At 38.9% G+C, this 25,276-nt stretch overlaps 1 protein-coding gene across 3 annotated transcripts in view; it reads left to right on the plus strand.

Annotated features, from left to right (window-relative positions):
* Positions 1-25,276, plus strand: part of NFE2L1 (NFE2 like bZIP transcription factor 1) — a 46,793-nt gene that overhangs the window by 6,590 nt on the left and 14,927 nt on the right. Inside the window, exons 1-2 of one of the 3 annotated variants that reach the window (XM_070728922.1) lie at positions 18,776-18,827; positions 21,060-21,278. In XM_070728922.1, the coding sequence (XP_070585023.1) occupies positions 18,819-18,827; positions 21,060-21,278 (228 nt within the window). In that variant the 5' untranslated portion in view covers positions 18,776-18,818. Of the gene's footprint in view, positions 1-18,775; positions 18,828-20,635; positions 20,870-21,059; positions 21,279-25,276 lie in introns of those variants that run through there. The other 2 variants (XM_070728923.1, XM_070728920.1) reach the window with 2 other exon arrangements.

Here is a 25,276-nt window from a genome sequence, read left to right on the forward strand (position 1 = left end):
AAAGAAATAAAAGCTCGGAATTTGGGTGGGCGGAGGAGGAGGAGGAAGAAGAGGAGGAGGACAGTTGCTGCTGAAGGAAGAAAGTGATGAGAGGGGAACAAAAAAAATCCAAAACTTTAAAGCTTTTAAAAAAAAAAAGAGGGACTGAGGTGGCGAGGAGGAGCATGCACCTCCCATACACCATCGCAAGGCTACTTCCCATACACTGGGAAACCCAGGTGAGCGAGAGGGGGGAACCTCCCGCTCCTTTGAAAGGCAGCTGCTGCTGCTACCTGCTGAAGGGCTTCCTTCTCCTCTCGCTCGCTCACTTTGTAGCCGGCACCTTTCCTTCACTATGGTAACTCCTCAGTTTGGCTGAAGCTGAGTTGATCCAGCCAGAGCAAAGAACCCCTTTTGCCTTTCCACGCCCAGACGCTCTGGAAGGCAACCTCACGCCAGGTGTATGGGAGGCAGTGTGAGGGAGTACCACAGCAAAGTGGTTTATTCCCTCTCCAAGCGCCCAGATAAAGGAAAATGCTCCGTTCGCTCTGGGTTGCCAAAGCCTCCTTAAGCACCACTGAAAGGCTCCTCTGGCAGCCCAGAAAAGCCCGAGATGGCCATGATTAAAGGGGGAATGGCAGGAAACTGGCCGGGCCTTCATGGCGCTTTCAAATTTCCTGGTAAATTTTTCTAGGCTCGGGTTCTTAAGTAGAAAATGGTTCTTAAGAAGAGGCAAAAAAATCTTGAACACCTGGTTCTTATCTAGAAAAGTTCTTAAGTAGAGGCGTTCTTAGGTAGAGGTACCACTGTATAATTATGAGGCTGACTAAAATGAAACATTGTCTAGACTGAAGGTCATTTAAAAAGAGAAATGTTGAATTCATTTGTGGTCGTAAGTAAAAAACTATATTGGGGCGTTTTTTCACAGATTTGAAACCAAGGTATTTGATAGTCCTTGGTCATGAATCTGAAAATCAGTACTGTCTGCCATTCTAAATTCATGGGGCCTGCAAAATATGATAAAAGTGATAAAGACGAATCTATTAAAGCTCATCTGATTTAGATTTCCATCAAACTGATTGGTATGACAAGTCTAATATTTGATTTAGCGATTAACCTGATAGCACCTGGAATGGTGCTATCATAAATAAAGTATATTTTCATGATTTATTTTGAAGTTATCTTATTACTGATTATAGTGCAATGGCTTTTTATGATTAATACAAACCAGAGAATGAATCTGTGGCTCACTTTGATATAAAGGACAAGGAAGAAGTTAGTATACTATACGTTTATATCCAAGTATTTTTGGCCCTTACTGGTCCTTTCATTCTCTTAGACTGCTTATCTTTTTATGGCAGTTATATACAGGTGCTGTGATTTTTCATATTACAGAAGCAGTTGAGCATTTGATCTGTAACTTATGCAGTATAGTATGTATTGTGGCAAATTAGACAGTGGTTTTCCTTGAGAAAAAATTCATGATAAACTTGGACTGTATTTATAGTTGTTAATAGAGCTCTATAATTATTTAACATATAGTATATGGTGCCATAAGATCCTTTTTTGTTTGCTTACCAGCCAAATGAATTAATTTTATATGCTTCTGTATTGGAATCTAGACACAGGGAACACAAATCTATAGGGCAGTGATAAGGGCATAATATTTAGATTCAATGAGGCAATATATTGCTCTTTTTTCAGGAGTGAAGATGAGTAAAATGCATGCATTTTGGAGTATAAATAGATAAATTTAAAAAGTTATGAGATGGAAGATTGGATTCAGTTCAATATTAATCAGGAACTCCATTAAAATACAACGTGGAATTCAAGATAGATGACTTAGTACATTTATTCTTGAGCTCTGGCTGTTTTGTATATACAGACTACATGTAAATGAGCAGAAATTCTGTGGAAGAAATAAGGTAGTCAAAAAAGCTTTCTTATATATATATATCTTCAACTCTGGCACTTGCCTGATAGTTCTTGCACTGACTTTTCAAGGCTAGAATGTAAAACGGTAAAGACTTGTACATTTTTTATTTTTAATATGTATTTATATCTTTGTAATATACCCTATCAGAACATGGGAGTATAGCATATAAAACTAACAGAATGTGCTAACCCTCTAAATAATTAGTATTTATACAATCTTTATCAATTATGTTTTCTACACCTTTCAAGTCTATTACTTAAATTATTACTGTTGTATAATGGATTGGTAGTTTGCCAATATAAGCACTTTCTTTTCAGTTAACAGTCCAATTTTTTAAAGTAGAGGTGAAATTAGTGCAATGGGCTGTCCACCCAACAAACCTAGTGGTGAGACATGAATACTTGAATTTTTAAAACACAATTAGCCATAGTCCTCAGAACCTCATCTTTTTTCCTGCCTATTGGAGTATCATTGAACTTCAGTGACATCACTGAAAATTGTGCAATGTCTTGCAGCATTTGATACCTGAAACACAGGAATTTTGTTTACACAATTAACCCCCATCAAAACAAAACTAACACCCTTGAATTCCCTGCACAACCTACATGAACATGTCCTCTAATTTACATCTTTGGCCTCATAGCCTAGATATGAAATGTGAGCCTCAGTTATCAGAAGTGTATCAAAGTTTTTAATAAGTTCTATCCTGAAATTACTGTTATAGAAATTAAATGTATTTGAGTTTGTTTTTATTTATTCAATTTGTATTCTACTTCACAACTCATGGAAGTTTTTAAAGGAGTTGGATACTGTTTTAGATAAACAAGTGAAACTAACTTAGTTTTGAAACTAGCATTTGTAGTTGGTCTAAATTGGCTAAGTTTACAGGTTTTATTACTACATTTTGTTTAGTGTGAAAAGAATGTTTTATGTGAATTTAGCCATTTATGGCTTATTTAACAAACCATGGCACATATTATATTGGGTGAACTTAACTTTCATCTTAATTAATAGTTGTGAAGGAGAATGCAGGATATTTCAATAACCAGTAGATTATTGTTATAAGAACAATGGAATAGAACTATATTGGAGGGTATTAATCTACTGTGTGGCTTTAGACTTTCTCTTATTTCCTCTTAAAATGTCAGTTTCTGTAATGGCAAAAGTTACGCACCTCACAGGATATTATAATTGAATATCTTTCTATATAGAACATTCTCGCTATAGAAATGGTTAGACTGCAATAAAAAGAGCTTTTCGATAAAAGAACCCGCCCCAATGTAGATCTGAATTTTAGGACTTTGATGATTGTTGTATTGTTACAAAGTATTAGAAGTGAATGCTGAGATTATTTTAGGGTGAGTCTAAGGAGTTCTTTTCCTTTCAAACTCATACAAATTCATACAGGTTCAAAATGCATTCTAATATGTGTATTTTAAAAAATGTATTAAGTTGAGGGTTTTAAGTGCTTAGTCTGGACAGAAAGTAATTAATTCTAATTCAAATATGACAGGTAAGCATTATTCAGGCCTTAGAACATTTTTTTCCTTATAGTTTCCAAGGGAAAGTCTCTGTCTTACAATAATCAGATATTCCTGAAGAAATTACTAGATGGGATGGTTTATTGAATCCAGAAATTTATGTCGGGTTTAATTGTTTCATTTCTGATTGCTACTTGAAAATAAAGAAAAATATCCATTTGTAAGTTGAAAATTAATTTCTACTTTAGTACTTTTTAGTGTATAAACAGAAAAAACCTATTATATAATAAAATCAGGTATCTAGTATGTTATTTAATTATTTAATTAATTAATTAATTCAATTTCTTTGCTGCCCAATCCCAGTGAGACTCAGGGCGGCATATCACTCTTTCTAACTATTTTTTAAAAATTAAAAGGCATAAGCTTTCCAAGATCATCAAAGCTTTTACCTTTTGATAAAATTTGTTAGCTGCAAAAGGAGCTTTCAAACTTCTGATTTTATAACAATAGATATTTACCATTATGAAACTTTTAAAAATTATTTATTTGAGTTTGAGTATTAAGTTTGAGATGCCATGAAAACATTGTATTATTAACATAGAGAGTACCTGCATTCTAGCTATTTTGGGGCAGGAGGTAAAGAATACTATGAGCAGCCTATTTTTAAATTTCATATCATAAAAATTGGTAAAGAAGTCCCTGCGGAGTTTGCTCTGCTAGTTGTTGCTGACTATAGGGGCGGTGCTCATCTCTGTTTCAAGCCCATTGAGTCAGCATTGTCCTAAGAAGTTTCTACGGTCATGTGGCCAGCCTGATATCATGGAGCGCTGATACCTTCCCACCGAAGTGGTACCTATTTATCTAATTACATTTTGAATTTAGTGAACCTCATAGTTCTTTTTGAATGCCATAGGCATAAAACTATCCCTAGAATTAATTGTATCTATGTTTTAAATTAAATTACTGATAAAAAAATACCACATGCCAATTCAGTTTTCAGTGTTTCTGCTGCTGGATAGAATATGCATGTATTTCTCAGCAACTATAAGGCAATATGATATTGTACCTCGTCTTACAAACGCCTCATCATACAAACTTTTCGAGATACAAACCCTTAAGATTTTTTTGCCTCTTCTTACAAACTATTTTCACCTTATAAACCCACCGCCGCCACTGGGATGCCCCGCCTCCGGACTTCCGTTGCCAGCAAAGCACCCATTTTTGCGCTGCTGGGATTCCCCTGAGGCTCCCCTCCATGGGAAACCCCACCTCCGAACCTCTGTGTTTTTGCGATGCTGCAGGGGATTCCCAGCATTGCAAAAACGAGCGCTTGGCTGGTAACAGAAGTCCGGAGGTGGGGTTTCCCAGTGAGGGGATACCTCAGTGAAATCGCAGCATCGCAAAAACACAGAGGTCCAGAGGTGAGGTTTCGAGGACTTTGATGTTTTTGTGATGCTGCGATTTCACTGATGCTCCCTTTGCTGGGAAACCCCACCTCCGGACTTCCATTGCCAGCGATGCACTCGTTTTTGCGATGCTGGGATTCCCCTGCTGGGATTCCCCTGCAGCATCGCAAAAACACAGAAGTCCGGAGGTGGGGTTTCCCATGGAGGGGAGCCTCGGGAATCCCAGCAGTGCAAAAACAGGCGCTTCGGCTGGCAAAAGGGGTGAATTTTGGGCTTGCACGCATTAATCGCTTTTCCATTGATTCCTATGGGAAACATTGTTTCATCTTACAAACTGTTCACCTTAAGAACCTCGTCCCGGAACCAATTAAGTTTGTAAGACAAGGTATCACTGTATTTACTTTTATATCTTGGCTAACATTTGTTTATAATGAAAGGATATTAAACTAAAGTAAATGACTGCCTTCCATTGTGTCTTCACTCAGTGGTGGTTCTGCTTTATCTTAATCTAGAATTTAAGAACAAATTGGCTGTAACTAGTTATTAAGAAAATGTTTCTTCTATGTTTCCTTACTATTCAGAATGTGTTAGAGATCTGATTGAACCACTGTCTTTACCCAGAGTTTTGGTAGCTATTGCTATTTACTGGTTGTTATTATTTCCCATCCTTTATGGACTCCTATAAAAAAAATATTTAGCTAGAAGTATAGCTCTGGAAAGTATTATTAAAGCTTAATTGAAATTTGAATTATCTATTCTATAATATCTTTTATTTTGTTTGGCGTGGACATGGTTATACATATTGTAATAAATCATCGCACATGCACATTTATTTAAAGTTCTTAAATACTTTTTTACTTGATACTTCCTATGAAGGGGAACTAGACTAAAGTTCCTTTTCCCACTAGCATTTTATAATTTCCAGAGTAGTTCTATTGTTGAGATCACATCCACAAACTGTTTGATCACTAGTTCCCAGTGATTTAAGTACAGAATTCAAGAGTGTGTAGAATTGTTTATGTGATTATTATTGTCATTAGATAAGTTAATAAGTAAGAATCAAGCTCACTTATCATATTAAAAATATTAAATGTTGATCTAAGTAATGTTTGTAGCTATTTAATACAGGACATTGCTAGTTGATTTATATAAGGAAAAGTTAATATGATAGTGATTCTCTATATTAATTGCCTATACGCACACTTTTAATGAACAACAGGTGCAGTTTTTGTAATTCTTTTTTCCCTATGATGTTTGTTCTGCTTGGATTTATTGAAATTTAACAGTTATGATTGTTAAATTCAATAATAACAATTCTATTTTGTATGTCTTTTTAAATTTTATTATTCTAATTCATTGTTATTGTATATAAGTACAAAGTCTCTATATTCATAATGGATTGAATTTTAAAAAAACCTGGTCTTTAACAACAGATAGTTTGAGAAGCACTATTCTATAGTTACTAGGTGCAACAAAGCCTACTGTTATTACTATTATATCAGCACAACAATGGTTGGCTATTTCTAGAAAATGCTATGTGGGAAAATAGCTATCATACAGGTTTTGCAAATGCAGAAAATGTATACAACTGCTTTCGGTATATTATTTAGATATTCTTAAACAAAACTAAGGAAAAGTTTATGAACTTATGAATTTCCCGTTATACGTAACTTATAAGTAACTTTCCCGATCAACCTTGATTTTAAGTAAAGAGATTAAATCATATTCCAAGGTTACATTCTGCATTTCCTTCCAATAGTTTAGTAAAGGAATGCACAATTCTTTAAAACATTATATTTTCAATAATAAAACATATATCTTTGAGCAAGAATGCAGCTTAGCATCTTTTAATGATCCAGTTCTATACTACAGTGATGCTTTTGCTATAGGTCTTATTTTAGGAATTTTTAAGAATTGTCCTAGTTTGACATGGGTGAACAGTGCAGTCAGGCGGTAGGGAAAGCAAGTAGGATGCTTGGCTGCATAGCTAGAGGTATAACAAGCAGAAAGAGGGAGATTATGATCCCGCTATATAGAATGCTGGTGAGACCACATTTGGAATACTGTGTTCAGTTCTGGAGACCTCACCTACAAAAAGATATTGACAAAATTGAACGGGTCCAAAGACAGGCTACAAGAATGGTGGACGGTCTTAAGCATAAAATGTATCAGGAAAGACTTCATGAACTCAATCTGTATAGTCTGGAGGACAGAAGGAAAAGGGGGGACATGATCGAAACATTTAAATATATTAAAGGGTTAAATAAGGTCCAGGAGGGAAGTGTTTTTAATAGGAAAGTGAACACAAGAACAAGGGGACACAATCTGAAGTTAGTTGGGGGAAAGATCAAAAGCAACATGAGAAAATATTATTTTACTGAAAGAGTAGTAGATCCTTGGAACAAACTTCCAGCAGACATGGTAGATAAATCCACAGTAACTGAATTTAAACATGCCTGGGATAAACATATATCCATCCTAAGATAAAATACAGAAAATAGTATAAGGGCAGACTAGATGGACCATGAGGTCTTTTTCTGCCGTCAGACTTCTATGTTTCTATGACATTGTTGATCAGCTGTAACTTTTCTATGGGATTAGACTTTACCAGCAAGCCAGCCTGCTGTCTATACATCCTTCACTGCCATGTAATAGCATATGTCATACCATTTTCTTATTTATTTATTTATTTATTGTTATTATTTGCTTATTCTCATGATACTTTTTTACTTTCTTTTTTACTACAAGAATGGCAAAAACTGTTGCCACCAAGTTCTGTCATGAAAAAATAGAACAAACTGTGTCTGCGTCAACAAGTCATGTACTGTATGTAACTCTTCTAGGTATCTTGTGATCCCGCTGTAAAGAGCATTGGTGAGACCACATTTGGAATACTGTGTTCTCTTCTGGAGACCTCACCTACAAAAAGAGATTGATAAAATTAAACAGGTCCAAAGACAGGCTACAACAATGGTGGAAGGTCTTAACCCTGCTGTTCTGTTCAAGTCTGTGCAACACGAAATCGAAGTTTGAGACCCTGTAAAAAAATTTCCCTGCATTTCTGAAATTTGAAATGTCATGACTTTTCATCATTTCAGGGGTTCTCTCTATGATAATTTTTTTGGGGGGTGGGGGGCTTAGTTTTTGCTGGGCAAAAAAAGTCACACTTGTATTGTTTACGAGTCTGTGTGACTCGCACCGAAAATTCTTTATTTTAAGTGCTTATATTTGGTCAATTTGAAAACTAGGTTGAACATTTCTGCACATAATGAAATGAAAATTGAAATAAAAAAATAATGCTTATTGGTTTATTTTGTTCATAAAAGCCCGCCTGCCCCCTTTTTTGGTGAATTTTTTTAATAGATAGTTTAGCCTGCAAATTGTGTACAATTTTAGTAAATTTGGGGTGGGATTACTAGTTTGAACATTCCTGATCATAAGAAAAATATAAATGAACTGAAAAAAATGATGCTTATTGGGTTTTTAAAATCAGAAATAAGGCCTCTCCCCCCCGGCTGCTTGCAACCATTTTCACTTCAAAATTTTTTTAGGCTCCAAATCCGAAATATTTTTTAATATCTTAGGCATTCATTTACTCAATTTAACATTGCTGATCATCATAAAAATATTTTTTTTGGGGGGGCTAACTTTTTTCTGGGCAAAAAAACCTCACGTTGAGTCTGTTTCTGGTCGTATACGACCCAGACCAAAAAGATTTTTTTTATGTACTTAAATTTGGTCTTTTTGAAAATGTTTTTCCCTGGAAAACTAGTTTGAACATTTCTGAACATAATGATTTGAAAATTGAACTGAAAAAAATTGATGCTTATATTTTTATTTTGATCAAAAAGCCGTCCCCCCATTTTTTGAGCATTTTGTGTCATTTTTTAGGCTACAAATCTCCTAAGAAATTTCCCCCCAAAAGTTTTTATATACTAAATTGAACATTCCTGATCATAAGAAAAATAGAAATGAATTGAAAAAAATTATGCTTATTTGTTTATTTTGGTCACAAATGGGCCACTCCCCTTGGCCTTGCTGTGTGCCATTAATTTCACTTTTTATATAGATTTGGCTAAAAATATTGGGAATATCCTTTTGAAAAGCAAGCACATGATAGCCAGACAACTAATTTTATGAAAGAAATCCATATTACTAAAAACAAGTATGTAATTTTGAAATTAACAGCATAATTTTTATATAAATTGAAATAATTGAACACAACGGAGGGGGGGGGGACTTTTATGTGCAAAATAAACAAATAAGCATCAATGTTTTCAGTTCAATTTTCATTTCATTATGTTCAGAAATGTTCAAACTGGTAATTCAGTGCCAATGTTATTGAAAATATTTGGAATTAGGGGCGTAGAAAAATTTATAAAGTGACATGCTTGAAAAACCGGGGGGGGGGGGGCTTTTATGAGCAAAATAAACAAATAAGCATAATTTTTTCAGTTCAGTTTTCATATCAATATGTTCAGAAATGTTCAAACTAGTAATTCCACACCACATTTAGTAAAATTGCACATTGTTTGCAGGCAAAACTATATAAATTGAAAAAAAAATCACAAAAAAGGGGGCAGGCTTTTATGAGCAAAATAAACCAATAAGCATTATTTTTTATTTCAATTTTCATTTCATTGTGTGCAGAAATGTTCAACCTAGTTTACAAGGGAAAAAAGTTTTCAAATTGACCAAATATAAGCACTTAAAATAAAGAATTTTCAGTGCGAGTCACACAAACAGTACAAGTGTATAGTGGTTTTGAACAGAGCAGCAGGGTTAAGCATAAAACTTGTCAGGAAAGACTTAATGAACTCAATCTATATAATCTGGAGGACAGAAGAGAAAGGGGGGACATTATCAAAACATTTAAATATGTTAAAGAGTTAAATAAGGTTCAGGAGAGAAGTGATTTTAATAGGAAAGTTAACCCAAGAAAAAGGGGGCACAATCTGAGGTTAGTTGGGGGAAAGATTAGAAGTAACGCGAGAAAATATTATTTTACTGAAAGTAGTAGATGCTTGGAACAAACTTCCAGCTGACGTGACTGGTAAATCCGCAGTAACTGAATTTTAACATGCCTGGGATAAACATATATCCTTCCTAAGATAAAATACAGGAAATAGTATAAGGGAAGACTAGATGGACCATGAGGTCTTTTTCTGCAGTGAATCTTTTATGTTTCTATGTTTCCTATTTTGCCTCCAAAACCTAGAAGCAACACTGCCTCCTCTCCGTATGGAATACAGTAGTCGTTTTTGCTGATCTTGCTGTGCAGCTTTGATCCAATGCACTTCTCTGCGCCTGATTGCGACTTCAATTTTAATATTCAAATTCTCTTTTAATACAATACAGTGATATCTCGTCTTACAAACCCCTCGTCATACAAACTTTTCGAGATACAAACCTGGGGTTTAAGATTTATTTTCACCTTACAAACCCCAGCCGCTGCCACTGGGATGCCCCGCCTCCGGACTTCTGTTGCCAGTGAAGCGCCCGTTTTTGCACTGCTGGGATTCCCCTGAAGCTCCCCTCCATCGGAAACACTACCTCCAGACTTCTGTGTTTTTGCAATGCTGCAGGGGAATCCCAGCAGTACAAAAAAGGGCACTTCGCTGGCAATGGAAGTCCGGAAGTGGGGTTTCCCAATGAGGGGAGCCTCAGCGAAATCGCAGCATCATAAAAACACGGAGGTTCGGAGGAGGAAGTCCGTGTTTTTGTGATACTGCAATTTTGCTGAGGCTCCCCTCACTGGGAAACCCCACCTCCAGACTTCCGTTGCCAGCGAAGCACCCGTTTTTGCACTGCTGTGATTCCCCTGCAGCATCACAAAAACATGGAAGCCCAGAGATGGGGTTTCCCATGGAGGGGAGCCTTAGGGGAATCCCAGCAGTGCAAAAACGGGCGCTTCGGCTGGCAAAAGGGATGAGTTTTGGGCTTGCACGCATTAATTGCTTTTCCATTGATTCCTATGGGAAACATTGTTTCGTCTTACAAACTTTTCACCTTACAAACTTCATCCTGGAACCAATTAAGTTCATAAGATGAGGTATCACTCAGTAATACCTTGTCTTACAAACACCTCGTCATACAAACTTTTCAAGATACAAACCCGAGGTTTAAGATTTTTTTACCTCTTCTTAGGTACAAACTATTTTCACCTTACAAACCCACCGCCGCCGCTGGGATGCCTCGCCTCCAGACTTCCGTTGCCAGCAAAGCACCCGTTTTTGCACTGCTGGGATTCCCCTGAGGATCCCCTCCATGGGAAACCCCACCTCCGGACTTCTGTGTTTTGGCGATGCTGCAGGGGAATCCCATCAGAAGAATCCCAGCATCGCAAAAACAAGTGCTTTGTTGGCAACGGAAGTCCGGAGGTGGGGTTTCCCAGTGAGGGGAGCCTCAGTGAAATCGCAGCATAACAAAAACATAGAGGTACGGAGGTGGGGTTTCAAGGACTTCAGTGTTTTTACGATACTGCAATTTCACTGATGCTCCCTTCGCTGGGAAACCCCACCTCCAGACTTCTGTTGCCAGTGAAGCGCTCGTTTTTGTGATGCTGGGATTCCCCTGCTGGGATTCCCCTGCAGCATCACAAAAACACAGAAGTCCGGAGGTGGGGTTTCCCATGGAGGGGAGCCTCAGGTGAATCCCAGCAGCGTAAAAACGGGTGCTTCGGCTGGCAAAAGGGGTGAATTTTGGGCTTGCACGCATTAATTGCTTTTCCATTGACTCCTATGGGAAACATTGTTTCCTCTTACAAACGTTTCACCTTAAGAACTTCGTCCCGGAACCAATTAAGTTTGTAAGACAAAGTATCACTGTATATATAAATCATAATTGGTACTATTTATTTTTCCCATATTAATTCTCCTTTAATAATCATAGCTTTATTATATCCATTTTCCCTTTCCCCATTTTTCTTTATCATTATAATTCACATTATAATAATCTTATAGTTCAGATAATCAATAAGTTCAAAATTGTCTCTACAAATCCATTTAAGAACCTTATATAGTTATAAATTTATCATTAGCTAAGTCTTCTTCCACTTGCTCCTTCTCCTTTCAATATTGCAAACATAGGCTATCTCACATTTCAATTAGTACAGTAGTCCCTCACCGATCGCTGGTGTTATGTTCCAGACCTGGCCGCGATAGGTGAAATCCGCGATGGGGAATTTATCCACTGATAGTACTTATTTAAGTATTTATATTGTAATTGTTTGGTAAGTTTTCATTGTTTTAAGTGTTTATATAAACCCTTCCCACACAGTATTTATTTTAGATACAGTATTTAAATACAGAATTTACAATGTTAGATTTTTTTTTAAAAAAAAACCTGCCGATCGAGTTTGGCGGGCTGTTTAAATCTGCTGATCGACTTCCTCAGAAACCCGCGATGAAGTGAAGCCGCAGTAGGTGAAGCGTGGTATAGCGAGGGACTACTGTAGTTCAATTAATAATTAAATGACCATTTATCAGTCTTGTAAATTTATAGTTTTATCGTTGTCCAAGTATTCTGCTCCTTTTATTTCAATTCTTCTTTTACTTTCTTGCTTTTATTTATTATTATTATTATTATTTTAAAATGTTTAATCCCCTTTCTCAATTCAATTTCTGTGCTGCAAATAAAATCTCTAATATCCACATGTTTCTGCAGTTGTATAAAATAATTCTTATAGAACAATGTAAATTTTCCTCTTCAAGATGTTGTAACTTCCAGATGGAAATAATTAAGAAAGTTCATAGTCATAATCAACATAGATAAGGTGTTCTGGAAGGCAAAGTCGAAAAATAGATTGTATGTCAAAAAAATCTTCTGTCATTTTTCCTCCCACCAGCTGGTAGCAGTGTTATTAATTCCACAAAAAATATTTTAAACTTATTTATACAATGAAGACTTTTCTCAGCTGATTAAAACCAGTTTACTAAAATTCATAAAAACAGTTCAATAATCTGATAAACAAACTTTAAAATGCTCAATCTTGGGCTTTTATTGTTTTTCCAGAAGCTTTCCATTATTGTATCCAATTGCCAATTAGTTGCTTCCTCTCCATTTTCCCCCAAGTTTTTGTTCCCTTTTAAAAATCAAGAAAATCAATCCAAGCTCCAGTTGGCCGAATCACTTACAAGCACCATTTCTTAACTAAGTTCCTCTCACTCCAGCACGTTGCTTAGTTTCAATCTCCAGCTTACTTTAAAATCCTTTCATTGCAGTGTCGGCTTGGCTTCATCGGCTTAGGCACAGTAGCCCAGTCGATTTCACACCACTGCTGGTGTGAGATAAACCAGTTCGATTGGTGGTGTATGCTGACCCCAAACCAGACCCTTGGCAGCGTCCCCAGCATCACTTCCCCTTCAGGGAGGATCCGGCTTGGTTCCATGGGAACCAAAGCCCCCCAGACAGCAGGGATTCAGAGTTTCCCCATGGACAAGGGGAAAATCTGTGCCGCCAGCGCTATTGACTCCGCCTCTCTCAACTTGCTTGAAGAACATAGCCACCCCCGTCTGAGGCTTCTCTTCGGATGATCCTCCTCCCCCTCTTGCGACTCCCTGGTTAGTTGTGGCAGTGCCAGGAGTGTGTGTGCATGCGCAGGAAGACTCAAGCAAGCGCCGAAGTGCCGCAAAGCCATGCTCGGAAGACAGGCTGCTTGCTTAAAGAAGATCTTTGGATGTGGTTTCTCTCCTGCCCTAAGAACCTGGCCATTGCCTTGCCGTGTCCCGTCCCCACCCCCTTGCATCTTTTTGACCGAGTGGGGTGGGCAGCAGGAAGTGAAGGCTGCTTTCGCTCCAGTGACCCTCCTCCCCTTCCTTCTTTCATGCAGGGGGTCAGAATAGCAAGGCGATGGCCAGATCCTTAGGTCAAGAGAGAAGCAGCCCTGTAACTGCCTTCATGCCACATTTGCGTGTAAGGCAACCTTCACTTCCTGCTGCTTTGGGCTACAGCTCATGCCCTTCCCGCCAACTGAGCATGCCTTTGCGCCTTGAAGAGGATTTTCTCATGGCCGCCACAGCCAGCCAGGTAGTTGTGAGAGGGGGAGGAAGGTCGCCTGAAGAGAAGCTGGTGGATGGCAATACAGTGATCCCTCGATCTTCGCGATCTCGATCTTCGCGAAACGCTATATCGCGATTTTCCCCACCCGATGACGTCACTCTCTTCCTTCCTTTCTCATCTTTCTCTCTTTCTCTATCTTGCTTCTTCCTCTCTCACACTCTCTTCCTCCCTCTCTCATCTCTTTCTTTCCTTCTCTCTCTTTCTCTATCTCTCCCCCTCTTGCTGGCGGGCGGGTGAGCGGGGGCATCAGCGAGGAGCCGGGGTTTCCCCTTTGTGTGGGCGGCGGGGAAGACCCAGGGAAGGTTCCTTCGGCCGCCCAGCAGCTGATCTGCTCGGCAGCGCGGCAGCAGCGAGGAGCCAAATCGGGGTTTCCCCTTTGCGTGGGCGGCGGGGAAACCCCGATCTTCGTCTGCTCGCTGCTGCTGCGCTGCCGAGCAGATCAGCTGCTGGGCGGCCGAAGGAACCTTCCCTGGGTCTTCCCCGCCGCCCACGCAAACTCCACTATCTGCGCATGCGCGGCCATGGAAAAAGGGCGCGCATGCGCAGATGGTGTTTTTACTTCCGCAACCCTACATCGCGAAAAATCGATTATCGCGAGGGGTCTTGGAACGGAACCCTCGCGATAATCGAGGGATCACTGTAGTTCCTCAGCATACAGAGAAGGGAAGAGAGAAAGAGAGAGATGGGAGAAAGAGAGAGATGAGAGAGGAAGAGGGAGCGAGAAATGGGTGGGGAGGAAGGGAGAGGGAGAGAGAACGAGATAGAGGGAAAAAAGAGAGAAATACCTGCTTCTTATAGAAATGAAAACAGAGCCACAAAACCTGGGGTAGGTATCGCTGGGAGGGAGATCATGGTGGGAGTTTCATCAAGTTGGCCACGCCCATCCAGGTTCTGTGGTTTCAAGTGTTTTTGTTGTTTCGGGGAAATGGGTCCAAATGGCTCTTTGAGGTTTTTAAGGTTGCTGGCCCCTGAGCTAGAATTGATTTACAACCATTAATTCAGTGGCCAATCAAAGTTACGCAGATGCTGAATGAATGAATAGTAGTTATGACTTCAAAGTTACAGCTATTGTAGCCCCATGGTCATGTGCTCAAAATTCAGATGTTTGGCACTTAAAAGCCTTGCAAAGGGCCAGAAGTTGCTTTGTCCATGGAAGGAAGAAGATTGGGGGGGGGGGGGATGATGGGTATGAATGGGAGGAAAATGATGGTGATAGTCAATAGAACTAGGCAGAAGAGTGCAGGTTGGCTAAAGGGCAGAGATGGGTGGAAAATAAGAAGGTTGAAGATTTGAAGCAGAGGTAAGCATGGCAAGTAGGTCAGGGATTTAATGTCCTTGCCTAATAACAGTGTGATCCAGACCTAACAGCTGTAACCAGGACTACTGGAGCTGCTGATGCTAACAGTGTGGTATATGATGTTTCACCTAACAATCGCTTTGCTAAGTGACGGAAGGTCCACTCCTCATTAGGATTGTTAAACAAGGACATGTTTTTTATAAAAATGGTGCCATATCTCCAGGACTATCGTATTGTGACACATTTCTATTAAAATGTTATTACTGTTTCTATACTGGAAGTCATGAGTTGTGTAATAACTTGAGGCTAAATTGTGAAAATATTTTATTATTACTGTCTGTTGCATCTGCTTGAAAAGCAGGTTTTAAGTTTGAACTCTGAAGGAGACAAATCCTGATGCAAGCTTTTGACAAGCTGTCAGAATAAAATGTGAAGTACTAGTTGAAACATTGAACTAATTATTTAAAAAACCCTCACTTTTGGTTTGGGAAAGTTTGTTTTTTATGGTTTTATTTTTAAATGTACTTTTTTTTAGGTTAATTTGTACTTTTTTGTTAAATGTACCTTTTTCTGTAGTAACAGATTAATCTTTCTGTGACCATTTAAATAATATTCCCCTGCTGTTGGAAAGCATATGATTTGTCCTGGATGCATACAGGCCATGTTGAATATAGGTCCAAGAGTCCTGGAAGGTTTCTTGAAACAATATTTTAAAAACTGATGACCAGGATAAAACATGTATTGAAAATAATTGTTTTTAATACAGAAAAAAATACTTCTTAAAGTCTATAGTTATTCTGCATTTACTAACATAGCCTGTTGTGCTATAGTGGTTAGAGTGCTGATCACCGGCTGCCAGCAGTTCGGCAGATCAAATCTCAGTAGGCTCAAGGTTGACTCAGCCTTCCATCCTTCCAAGGTTGGTAAAATGAGGACCCAGATTGTTGGGGAAAATATGTTTACTCTCTGTAAACTGCTTAGAGAGGCTTGTAAAGCACTGTAAAGCGGTATATAAGTCTAAATGCTATTGCTATTGTTTATGTGTTGCTAAAGTATGAAGGGCAGAAACTCAGAATTGATATCCAGATAAGTAACTATGGAAAGAAATATAAATGAAAACAACCAATTATTAAATTAAATAGGCTGAATATATACTATGTCAGCATCTTCAATAGCTGACATGATTGTGGCTTTCAAAAGCTCTTTTTATCAAAGAAGAGGCTTTCTTATTCTTAGCCCAATACAGTACACAGTTCTTGGTTGTTGTGTTTTACAAGCTATGTTTCTAAGATGCCCTAATTATCTAGTTGCCCTATTCTAGTTGCCTAACCTGGGCCAACACAAAAGCAAAAATGCATTGCTGCACTATGTGATTTATAGATATTCAGCCATATTGTAAAACACTCATATTTAGAGCTGTATTTATTGTGGAAGAACATGTTAGTGCTGGGAAAAATGCATTATTCTTGGAATATGACATCTAGCGAAGTATAGCATTCATTTCTGCTAAGATTCCTGTGTTGAACCAAACACAGGCTCTCCTTCCTGTCTGCAAAGCTAGTGTTGTATATGTGGTGCAATCATAATAACATGTGAACAAATAGAATTTATTAATTGAATCTTCAGTGGTAGAAAGCTTTTGCTTGACATTTTCTTTCTCTCCCTAAAAATCAGAAAATAAAGTGGAGAAAACCCCCTAACTGTTTGCAGGTTTATATATAGATGTTTAATTTTGATGCAGAATTTCATTTAATGCATGGTGTTTATTCTAGTATTCATTTCTTATGTCTGATGACTTCTCCACCTGTATTCCAGTGATGTTTCCTTTGTTATTAGTGAAATTGGAAGAAAATTACTTGAGTAAAGAGAGAGATTGCATTTCTTATTCCATTATTTTATATCTGTTTTCTGAAAGCTGTAAATCAGAAACTAAAATTCCAGGATAATTATTGATTGGGGGATTTGAGGGGAAGGAGGCTGTAATCCTGATTTATAGGGTCAAAAAGTTCCTTGTAGGTTGATTTTCATCTCTTACCTGTATAAAATCTGAGTATTGTATTGGCAGTTCTGTGTTAGCAAATACTACAGAAGAGAAGGATTTAGGGGTAGTGATTTCTGACAGTCTCAAAATGGGTGAACAGTGCAGTCAGGCGGTAGGGAAAGCAAGTAGGATGCTTGGCTGCATAGCTAGAGGTATAACAAGCAGGAAGAGGGAGATTGTGATCCCCTTATATAGAGCGCTGGTGAGACCACATTTGGAGTACTGTGTTCAGTTCTGGAGACCTCACCTACAAAAAGATATTGACAAAATTGAACGGGTCCAAAGACGGGCTACAAGAATGGTGGAAGGTCTTAAGCATAAAGCGTATCAGGAAAGACTTAATGAACTCAATCTGTATAGTCTGGAGGACAGAAGGAAAAGGGGGGACATGATCGAAACATTTAAATATATTAAAGGGTTAAATAAGGTCCAGGAGGGAAGTGTTTTTAATGGGAAAGTGAACACAAGAACAAGGGGACACAATCTGAAGTTAGTTGGGGGAAAGATCAAAAGCAACATGAGAAAATATTATTTTACTGAAAGAGTAGTAGATCCTTGGAACAAACTTCCAGCAGACGTGGTAGATAAATCCACAGTAACTGAATTTAAACATGCCTGGGATAAACATATATCCATCCTAAGATAAAATACAGAAAATAGTATAAGGGCAGACTAGATGGACCATGAGGTCTTTTTCTGCCGTCAGTCTTCTATGTTTCTATGTTTCTAAAATACTCTACTTTGCTGCCTGCCACTTTTCTGCTTCTTTTGGAAAGTGAATGGCGAGAAAGAGAGAACTTTGGGTAATCTCTGAGGAGGAAAAAGGAGGAGGAAATATTCAGGAAAGGCTTCTTTAACGCTGTTCTCCCTGCACCATCGCTACCATCATTGCCTGGTTTGGGTGGGGCATCCTGGCATGGGAGCTTTTCAAGGAGACAGAGACCTGAATGCTGCTGCAGCTCCCAGGGCAGCCTGGGTGGGGTGGAGGCTTAAAAAGCAATTGGCTGTGTGCTTTGCATCCTAGGTGACGAATGCAAGGAGGAGCACTTTCTCCTGCATCCTCAGCAGGGACCGGAGGCAAGGGATTGGTCCTTTCTGCAACCTAGGTAACCAGCACAGGGCGGAGCCTGGCTCCCTCTGCATCCTCCGCGGTGACCTGGGGGAGGGGACTGCCTCCGGCTGCAGCCTAGGTAACGGGCGTGTGTGGGGGTGTTGTCTCAGTCTCACTGCAGCCACAGCACAACACATGGGGTGGGGATTCCATCTCTGCAGCTCGGGCACTGAGCAGGGGGTGGGGATTTGACGGAACTCCTCTCTCAAACGACAAGCAGAAGAGAGCTGAGGATTGGATCTCATGCTGGAGTGAGGGGAGGGAGGAGGACTGGCTATAGCACAGCACCTGTAGGTCACATGCTGGAAAGGAGGAGGGGGGCTTTCAAACAATTTGGGGGCAGCTAGCAAGCTTGCCAAAAAAAAAAAAAAAAAGAGCAACTGCTAAATGAAACTGGAGATGTCTGTCCGGCACTCAGCTCGGGTCACCCAGCTCTGCCTGCCCGGAATCTGCGCTCTACATAGACCATGATCTGGGTGGACAGCTCTGGGAGCGGCAGCTGGGGACATGAGAAAGGTATCTTTTCTTTTTAACTCTGTTCTCATCCCTCACGCCTGTCTGCCGCTTGCTGTTATGACAGATTCAGACCAGATAGAAGCTCAGCTACAGATGTACTGGAAAGACGTGCAGTAGGGAAGAATGTGCCATACATTGGCTGACGGATAGATTGAAAAATATCGTACATATTGGAGGAAAAAAGTATAATCAGGGCTCGAATCCTTAGTTTATGTGGATCTTTTAGTGATGCTTTAGTTATCGAAAGAAAATTATGTTGATGCATTTTGTGCCAGTGATAAGGTGGAGTGAGATAGACAGAATTCTAAAATAAAAATACTTGTAAGAGGGAGCAGGTAATTGAGAAAAATAGTAGTGTTTGAAATGAAGAATGTCTTTAATCCATGGGGTTTTCTGGCCTGCTTTACAGTGGAAGTTGGGGTGAGCAAAGGGTGTATCCTATGAAGCATTATAAGGTTTTTCCAATCATACTGCCCTATTATTTCCAAACATTCATAGTCTGGAAGTAACTAGAAAAGGCATTAGGATCTTCAATATGAAGAAATAGATGACAAGGTTAAAGGAGAGAAAAAGATTGTTTCATCTAAAAAATCTATTTGTGTGGAATGTTCCATAGAAGAAAGCTTGTAATTTTGCAGTTAGGGAGGGGATGATTTAAATTAATTTGAATGACTGACAGATGGGGAGCGGAAGAAGAAGATTAGATATAATTGCATGTTTGTGATCAGTTAGGCCATGAAAAAACAATTGGGTTTTTGAAGCTGAAGATGCTGAAAGTCTAGGGAGATCTAGGGCAATTGGTCTGAGGTTGGAAAAAGGAGCTTGCAGCAGTTGTGGAACAGTCTGTTTGTAAATTAGTTCTGAAATACTAGACCACTGATTTGAGTGGATACAGGAATGATTAAATTAAGGTAGAAATATTAGAAACAAGCTTATTCTGAATTATTGCTCCGTATATAGAACAGTCAGTGCTTTGAAATTGGGTGGACAAATCAGAAATATTGCAATATTGCTGTATTTTATATTCCCTGGCATTCTGAAATGAAGGGCGATTTAGTTTGTTATATTCCTGTCTGGAGCAAGGAGCAATAATTTAAAACAAGTACACTTGCCACTCCTAATTTGAGACTTCTTTGCTACTTATGTATTATATAGGAATAATGATAATTCGAAGTGATTTTCATTGGAAATGGAAATATAGAAAGGTGGAGCCCCAGGTGCTGACCCACCAGCCTCATTCAGACAGAAGGTTTGTTTTCAGTGTTAACACCCCCACCCTCCACCCCCCAAAAAATGGAAAGGTATTTCTGGGCCTGAATGAAAGAAACATCCTGCTGCAATATGTGAATAAATATAGCTTTGGGTGATCTTTGTTTTGTTGGGGAAGAATTTGTAGGATATTGTAGGGCATGGGACAAAATAGGCATGATAAACCATGTTTAAAGTTTATTGTAGAGGAGGACTGTTCACTGTTTTATGCTCAGAAGCAGGCAGGTTTTTTATAGAGTGCATTCAGCAGAGTGATTGTTTTCAGTTTGAAGGACCGGTTAAGGTAGGCAGCTCGGCTGTGTGGAGCTGAGGATGCTGGCAAGACATAAGACGCATGGCAAGCCGGGTTCTCAAGTTGCATCAGGTGGCTGAAAATGCAGAGATTCTCCACCCCTTTATGCAAATAGACAGAATGGCACCACAGGCTGATGCAAGCCCGCTATGGAGCAGCAATCCGGAATGACAATTGGCCCTCCCTCTCTCACCCAGCCAGCCGTCTGAGCAGTTAAAGCTGCAGACTCCTGCTTGGACAGAGAGAACATTGCTGCGTAGCATGGGCAGGGAGGAGGAGACAGCTCACTTGCTGTCCATGGAGTCCCTTGTTTGGGCCCCGGAGCAGCCCCTTTGCAGAGCCACTTTTGGCAAGCTCCCTGATCAGGATGGCTGTAGGGGGGGGAAAGATGTCTGGAGCATCACGGCAGCAGAGATGGTCGAGGGAAGGATCAGGGGAGGAGGGACCACACCCCATTCAGAATGAAGGGCGGCACTTAGAGGTGAGTGGGGTCAAATGATGGTGTGGGGCCTATGTCACAGAATGGATGAAGTTATGATGATGCTTTGGGTATAGAAGCTGGAGGCATTTATCCTGGAAGTTTTATAAGAGAGATCATCTTCCTGAATAAGTCTTTTTGATGAAGAGAGACAGTTATGTTTCTTTCTCCTTCTTTTTTCCCCCCCTTTTAGGATATAGATTTAATTGATATCCTGTGGAGACAGGATATTGACCTTGGTGCTGGACGTGAGATTTTTGACTACAGCCACCGCCAGAAAGAAAACGACGTGGATAAAGAACCAAGTAACGGTGAAGAATGTGGGGATGGCTGGAGGAACAGAGGGGACAGCAGCATCGCTGACAGAACTGAGGTAGTGGATGGCGAGACAGGCGAGAGTTTCCCTGCGCAGGTAAAAACGCCCTGATAGGGAAGAAAAGATTTCTTTCATTTCTTTCCTACCATTTTGACATTGTACTCCATACATGTCCGGTAAAGAAGATTGCAACCTGTAGTGCAGGTCATTTTCCAAGTAGACTGTCTCCCACATTTTTCTTTTGGGTGCTATTTTTATATCCTCAAATTATTTATGTGTTTTAATGTGCTTACATAGTAAACCAAACTGTATGTATACATACATACATACATACATACATACATACATACATACATACATACTTGGAACTTTATTAATTGGATCTCAGTGTATGTGTGTGTGTGTATGTGTGTGTGTAGATAGATAGATAGATAGATAGATAGATAGATAGATAGATAGATAGATAGATAGATAGATATAGAGATAGATAGATAAAACCTGGAACCTTATTAGTTGGACCTCAGTGGCTAGGAGGTATCTGGAGTTTGTTGCCCAAATTCTTGTGATCTATATATCCAGTCTGCTGATTGTCAAGTTCAGTCTTTCCAATGTCTTCTTCTGCTTCATATGCAGGGCAGATAATAGTCCTCAAGAGGGCAGAATAGGCTCTGGTTCATCGATACTTAATGGCTCAGCTGCACTGTTTTTTGGAAGCAGGCATTCAGAACAATTTTCTGCTGCATTTTTTGTAGGCTTCATCAAAAAAGAAATAAAGATACTCCCAGACTTACAATAGTTCTGCAGTTACAAAAAAGTGATTTATGACCATTTTTCATGCGTAAGATCATAGCAGCGTTCCCCCATGGCCATGTTATTTACACTCAGATCTTAATAACTGATACATATTTATGATGATTGCAGTGTCCTAGAGTCATGTGATCACCTTTTGTGACCTTCTGACAAGCAAAGTCAGTGGGGAAGCCAGATTCACTTAACAACAACTGCAGTGATTCACTTAACAATTGTGGGAAGAAAAGTCATAAAATGGGGCAAAACTCACTTAACAAATGTTTCACATAGCAACATAAATTTTGGGCTCAGTTGTGGTCGTAAATTGAGGACTGCCTGTAAATGGAAGTTATATATTAATTGTAGCACTTAAAGTTTTCTACGATTCGTTTGCTGCCTCTGTTTTTTACTGGGATAGGTTATGAGATATATGTACTTAAGATGGGCATGAAATACAGGTAGTCCTCGACTTACAACAGTCCATTTAGTGATCATTTGAAGTTACAACGGCACTGAAAAAAGTGACTTATCACCAGTTTTCGCACTTGACCATTGCAGCATTCCCTGTGGTCACATGATTTATATTTGAATACTTGACAGCTGACTCACATTTATGATGGTTCCCAGGGTCATGTGACCCCTTTTGCAATCTTCGGACAAGCAACATCAGTGGGGAAACCTGATTCACTTAACAACCATGTGACTAAGAACTGCAGTGAGAGAGAACAGCTGACGTCGCGGCGAAGCAGTGTGGATGAGCCACAGCTCCGCAAAGTCCCACCAATTTCTTCAGTCCGGGTGCTCTACAGGGCCGAAAAGTCACCCCTGTAGGGATGATGAAGGTAGAGGGGATGCTATAGTGGTCGCGAGGAGAGCTCAGTCTGACCCAAAGAAAAGCCCTTAAACTGGCAGAAGAGAAGACAGCCATTAAGGCTGAACCGAAGCCATGAAGACAGCTGAAATGGAAGAGAGAAGAAAGGAAAGATCCTGTAACAGTGTGCTCGGCCTGGGTAAGAATTCTTCTAACTTTTGCTGTGGAATTTTCCCTAAAGTACCCCCTTTGAAAAGTGGGACTCAACGGAGGTAAATAGCGGCGACTAAAGACCTGGAGCTACTGTCAGATTTGAAAAAGAAAGAAAAGAAATTGTAGCCAGAAGTAATTGTAAAAATGAAGGACAGGTTGGATTGGTTAGCTTCTCAAAAATTAAATTATTTCAAAATTCTAGATTATACTTTTACTACCACCTTGACTTGAAGAACTTGGGAAATTACTGGAAAACATTTTATTTGCAGTAAAAGTGGAGGAAAAAAGTAACAGTGACACCTGCTGGCCGAGGAAGGCAATATAGAGCTGAGAAAAGTGGATGAAGTGAAAGTTGTTATGACTAGGGCAGATTGGCTGGAATACATACACTAAACACATGGAAATTGATTATAGCAATAGCATAGCAATAGCATTTAGACTTATATGCCGCTTCGTAGTGCTTTTACAGTCTTCTCTAAGCGGTTTACAGAATCAGCCTATTGCCCCCAACAATCTGAGTCCTCGTTTTACTGACCTCGGAAGGATGGAAGGCTGAGTCAATCTTGAGCCGGTGGTGAGATTTGAATTGCTGAACTACAGCTAGGAGTTAGCCGAAGTAGCCTGCAGTGCTGCACTCTAACCACTGCGCCACCCTGGCTGTACTTGGTGCTTGGAGACAGACTTAAAACATTCAACTTTTAGAACCTTGAAGATTATAAATATATGTGAGAGTGAGTTTTGAAACAGAGCATGGAGTTCTGAAACAAAGTGGAGACTGTTAAAGGACTAATTAATGGAGTGATTGTGTGAATTGCTCTAATATTGGTTATCTTGGTGTAGCATAACTGGGATACTGGGATTTTGACAGATTATTGAATAAAAATTTAAATCTACTAAAATAAGGCAAAATGGAACTGCAAGGGGAAATAAATGTCTTACCAAAAGAAATATTATTGACGCTCCAAGGCATGCAGGAAATTACGATAAGGAACCATAGGGAAATAAAAGAATTGATGCATGATGTAGTTGTGAGACCAGATAATTATGACCAAAAAACATTGAACATGAAATTCAGGAAACAGAAAATAAAATAGAAAGAACAGAGGAAAGGACGGGGGGGGGGGGGATTAAAATGATACAAAAGGATAAAAAGAAGAGACAGTCAAAGATGAAATGGAAATAGTGAATTACACTTTAAGAGATCAAAAGCTAGAAGAGGAAACACAGAAAGACACCCCTGATGTGAGGAAAAGATCATTGAAGGTGTATTGAAGTGTATTGAAGGTTCAAAAGAGTGAAGAAGCGGCAGAGATAGAAAAAATACTTAGATGAAACATGAACGAGATAAGAAAATACAAGATCCTATGGGAGGAGTATGGTAGATGTGCCAAGAAGAGTTGAGATTCGAAAACGGGCAAGAGGAATAAATGCAAAATACTGCTTAATGCAGGAGCTACACCATTATGAATTAGTATAAAGATAGAAATTAGAAATGGGGAAAAGATTACTTTTTAAATTTGGGAACTACGGTATTCTATTAATGGTACAAAATAGCAACAGAAGTTAGAAATCTAGATACGTAAAGAAAGATGAAGTAATTTGTGTAACTGAATAAAGAACATTGAACAATTAAGATGTAAATCTTACTATTATTTGGAAGTTAATGGTTATAAATGTGATGTTTACTTGATGTTTATAATGTTTGATATTATTAATGGATTATAGATAAAATTGAATAGAGGGACTAATCAAATAATGCACAATTTCCAACAAGGATAAGTGAAGATGAAGATAAAAGGCATTGAGAAAAATAGTTACAACTAATATGAGTATAAGATTTACTAATACGGGTATAAAATTTGCTATTTTACAAAACGTAAATAGAGATTGTAGAGATTGTACCCAGACAATATACTGTTATTGTGACTGTAGAAATTTTATACATAACCAATAAATAATAATGACAATAATAATGATGGTAATAATGATAGTAATAGTAATAATAAAGAACTGCAGTGATTCATTTAACAAACTGGGTGAGAAAAGTCATAAAATGGAACAAAACTCACTTAACAAATTTCTCACTTAACAACATAAATTTGGGACTCAGTTGTGATCATAAGCTGAGATTTAGATAACTCTACAAATTGGACATGCCATTTGAAATAATTCCCTTTGGATTAACTATATATATTTTATTTGTTGAAAGTAATTAATTTTTAAAAATTGCTTTGGATGAAATACATCAGATTTCGAGCAGATGATGATGCTATTTTGAACT

The sequence above is a fragment of the Erythrolamprus reginae genome, chromosome Z (assembly GCF_031021105.1).
Source record: "Erythrolamprus reginae isolate rEryReg1 chromosome Z, rEryReg1.hap1, whole genome shotgun sequence".
Lineage (NCBI taxonomy): Eukaryota > Metazoa > Chordata > Lepidosauria > Squamata > Dipsadidae > Erythrolamprus > Erythrolamprus reginae.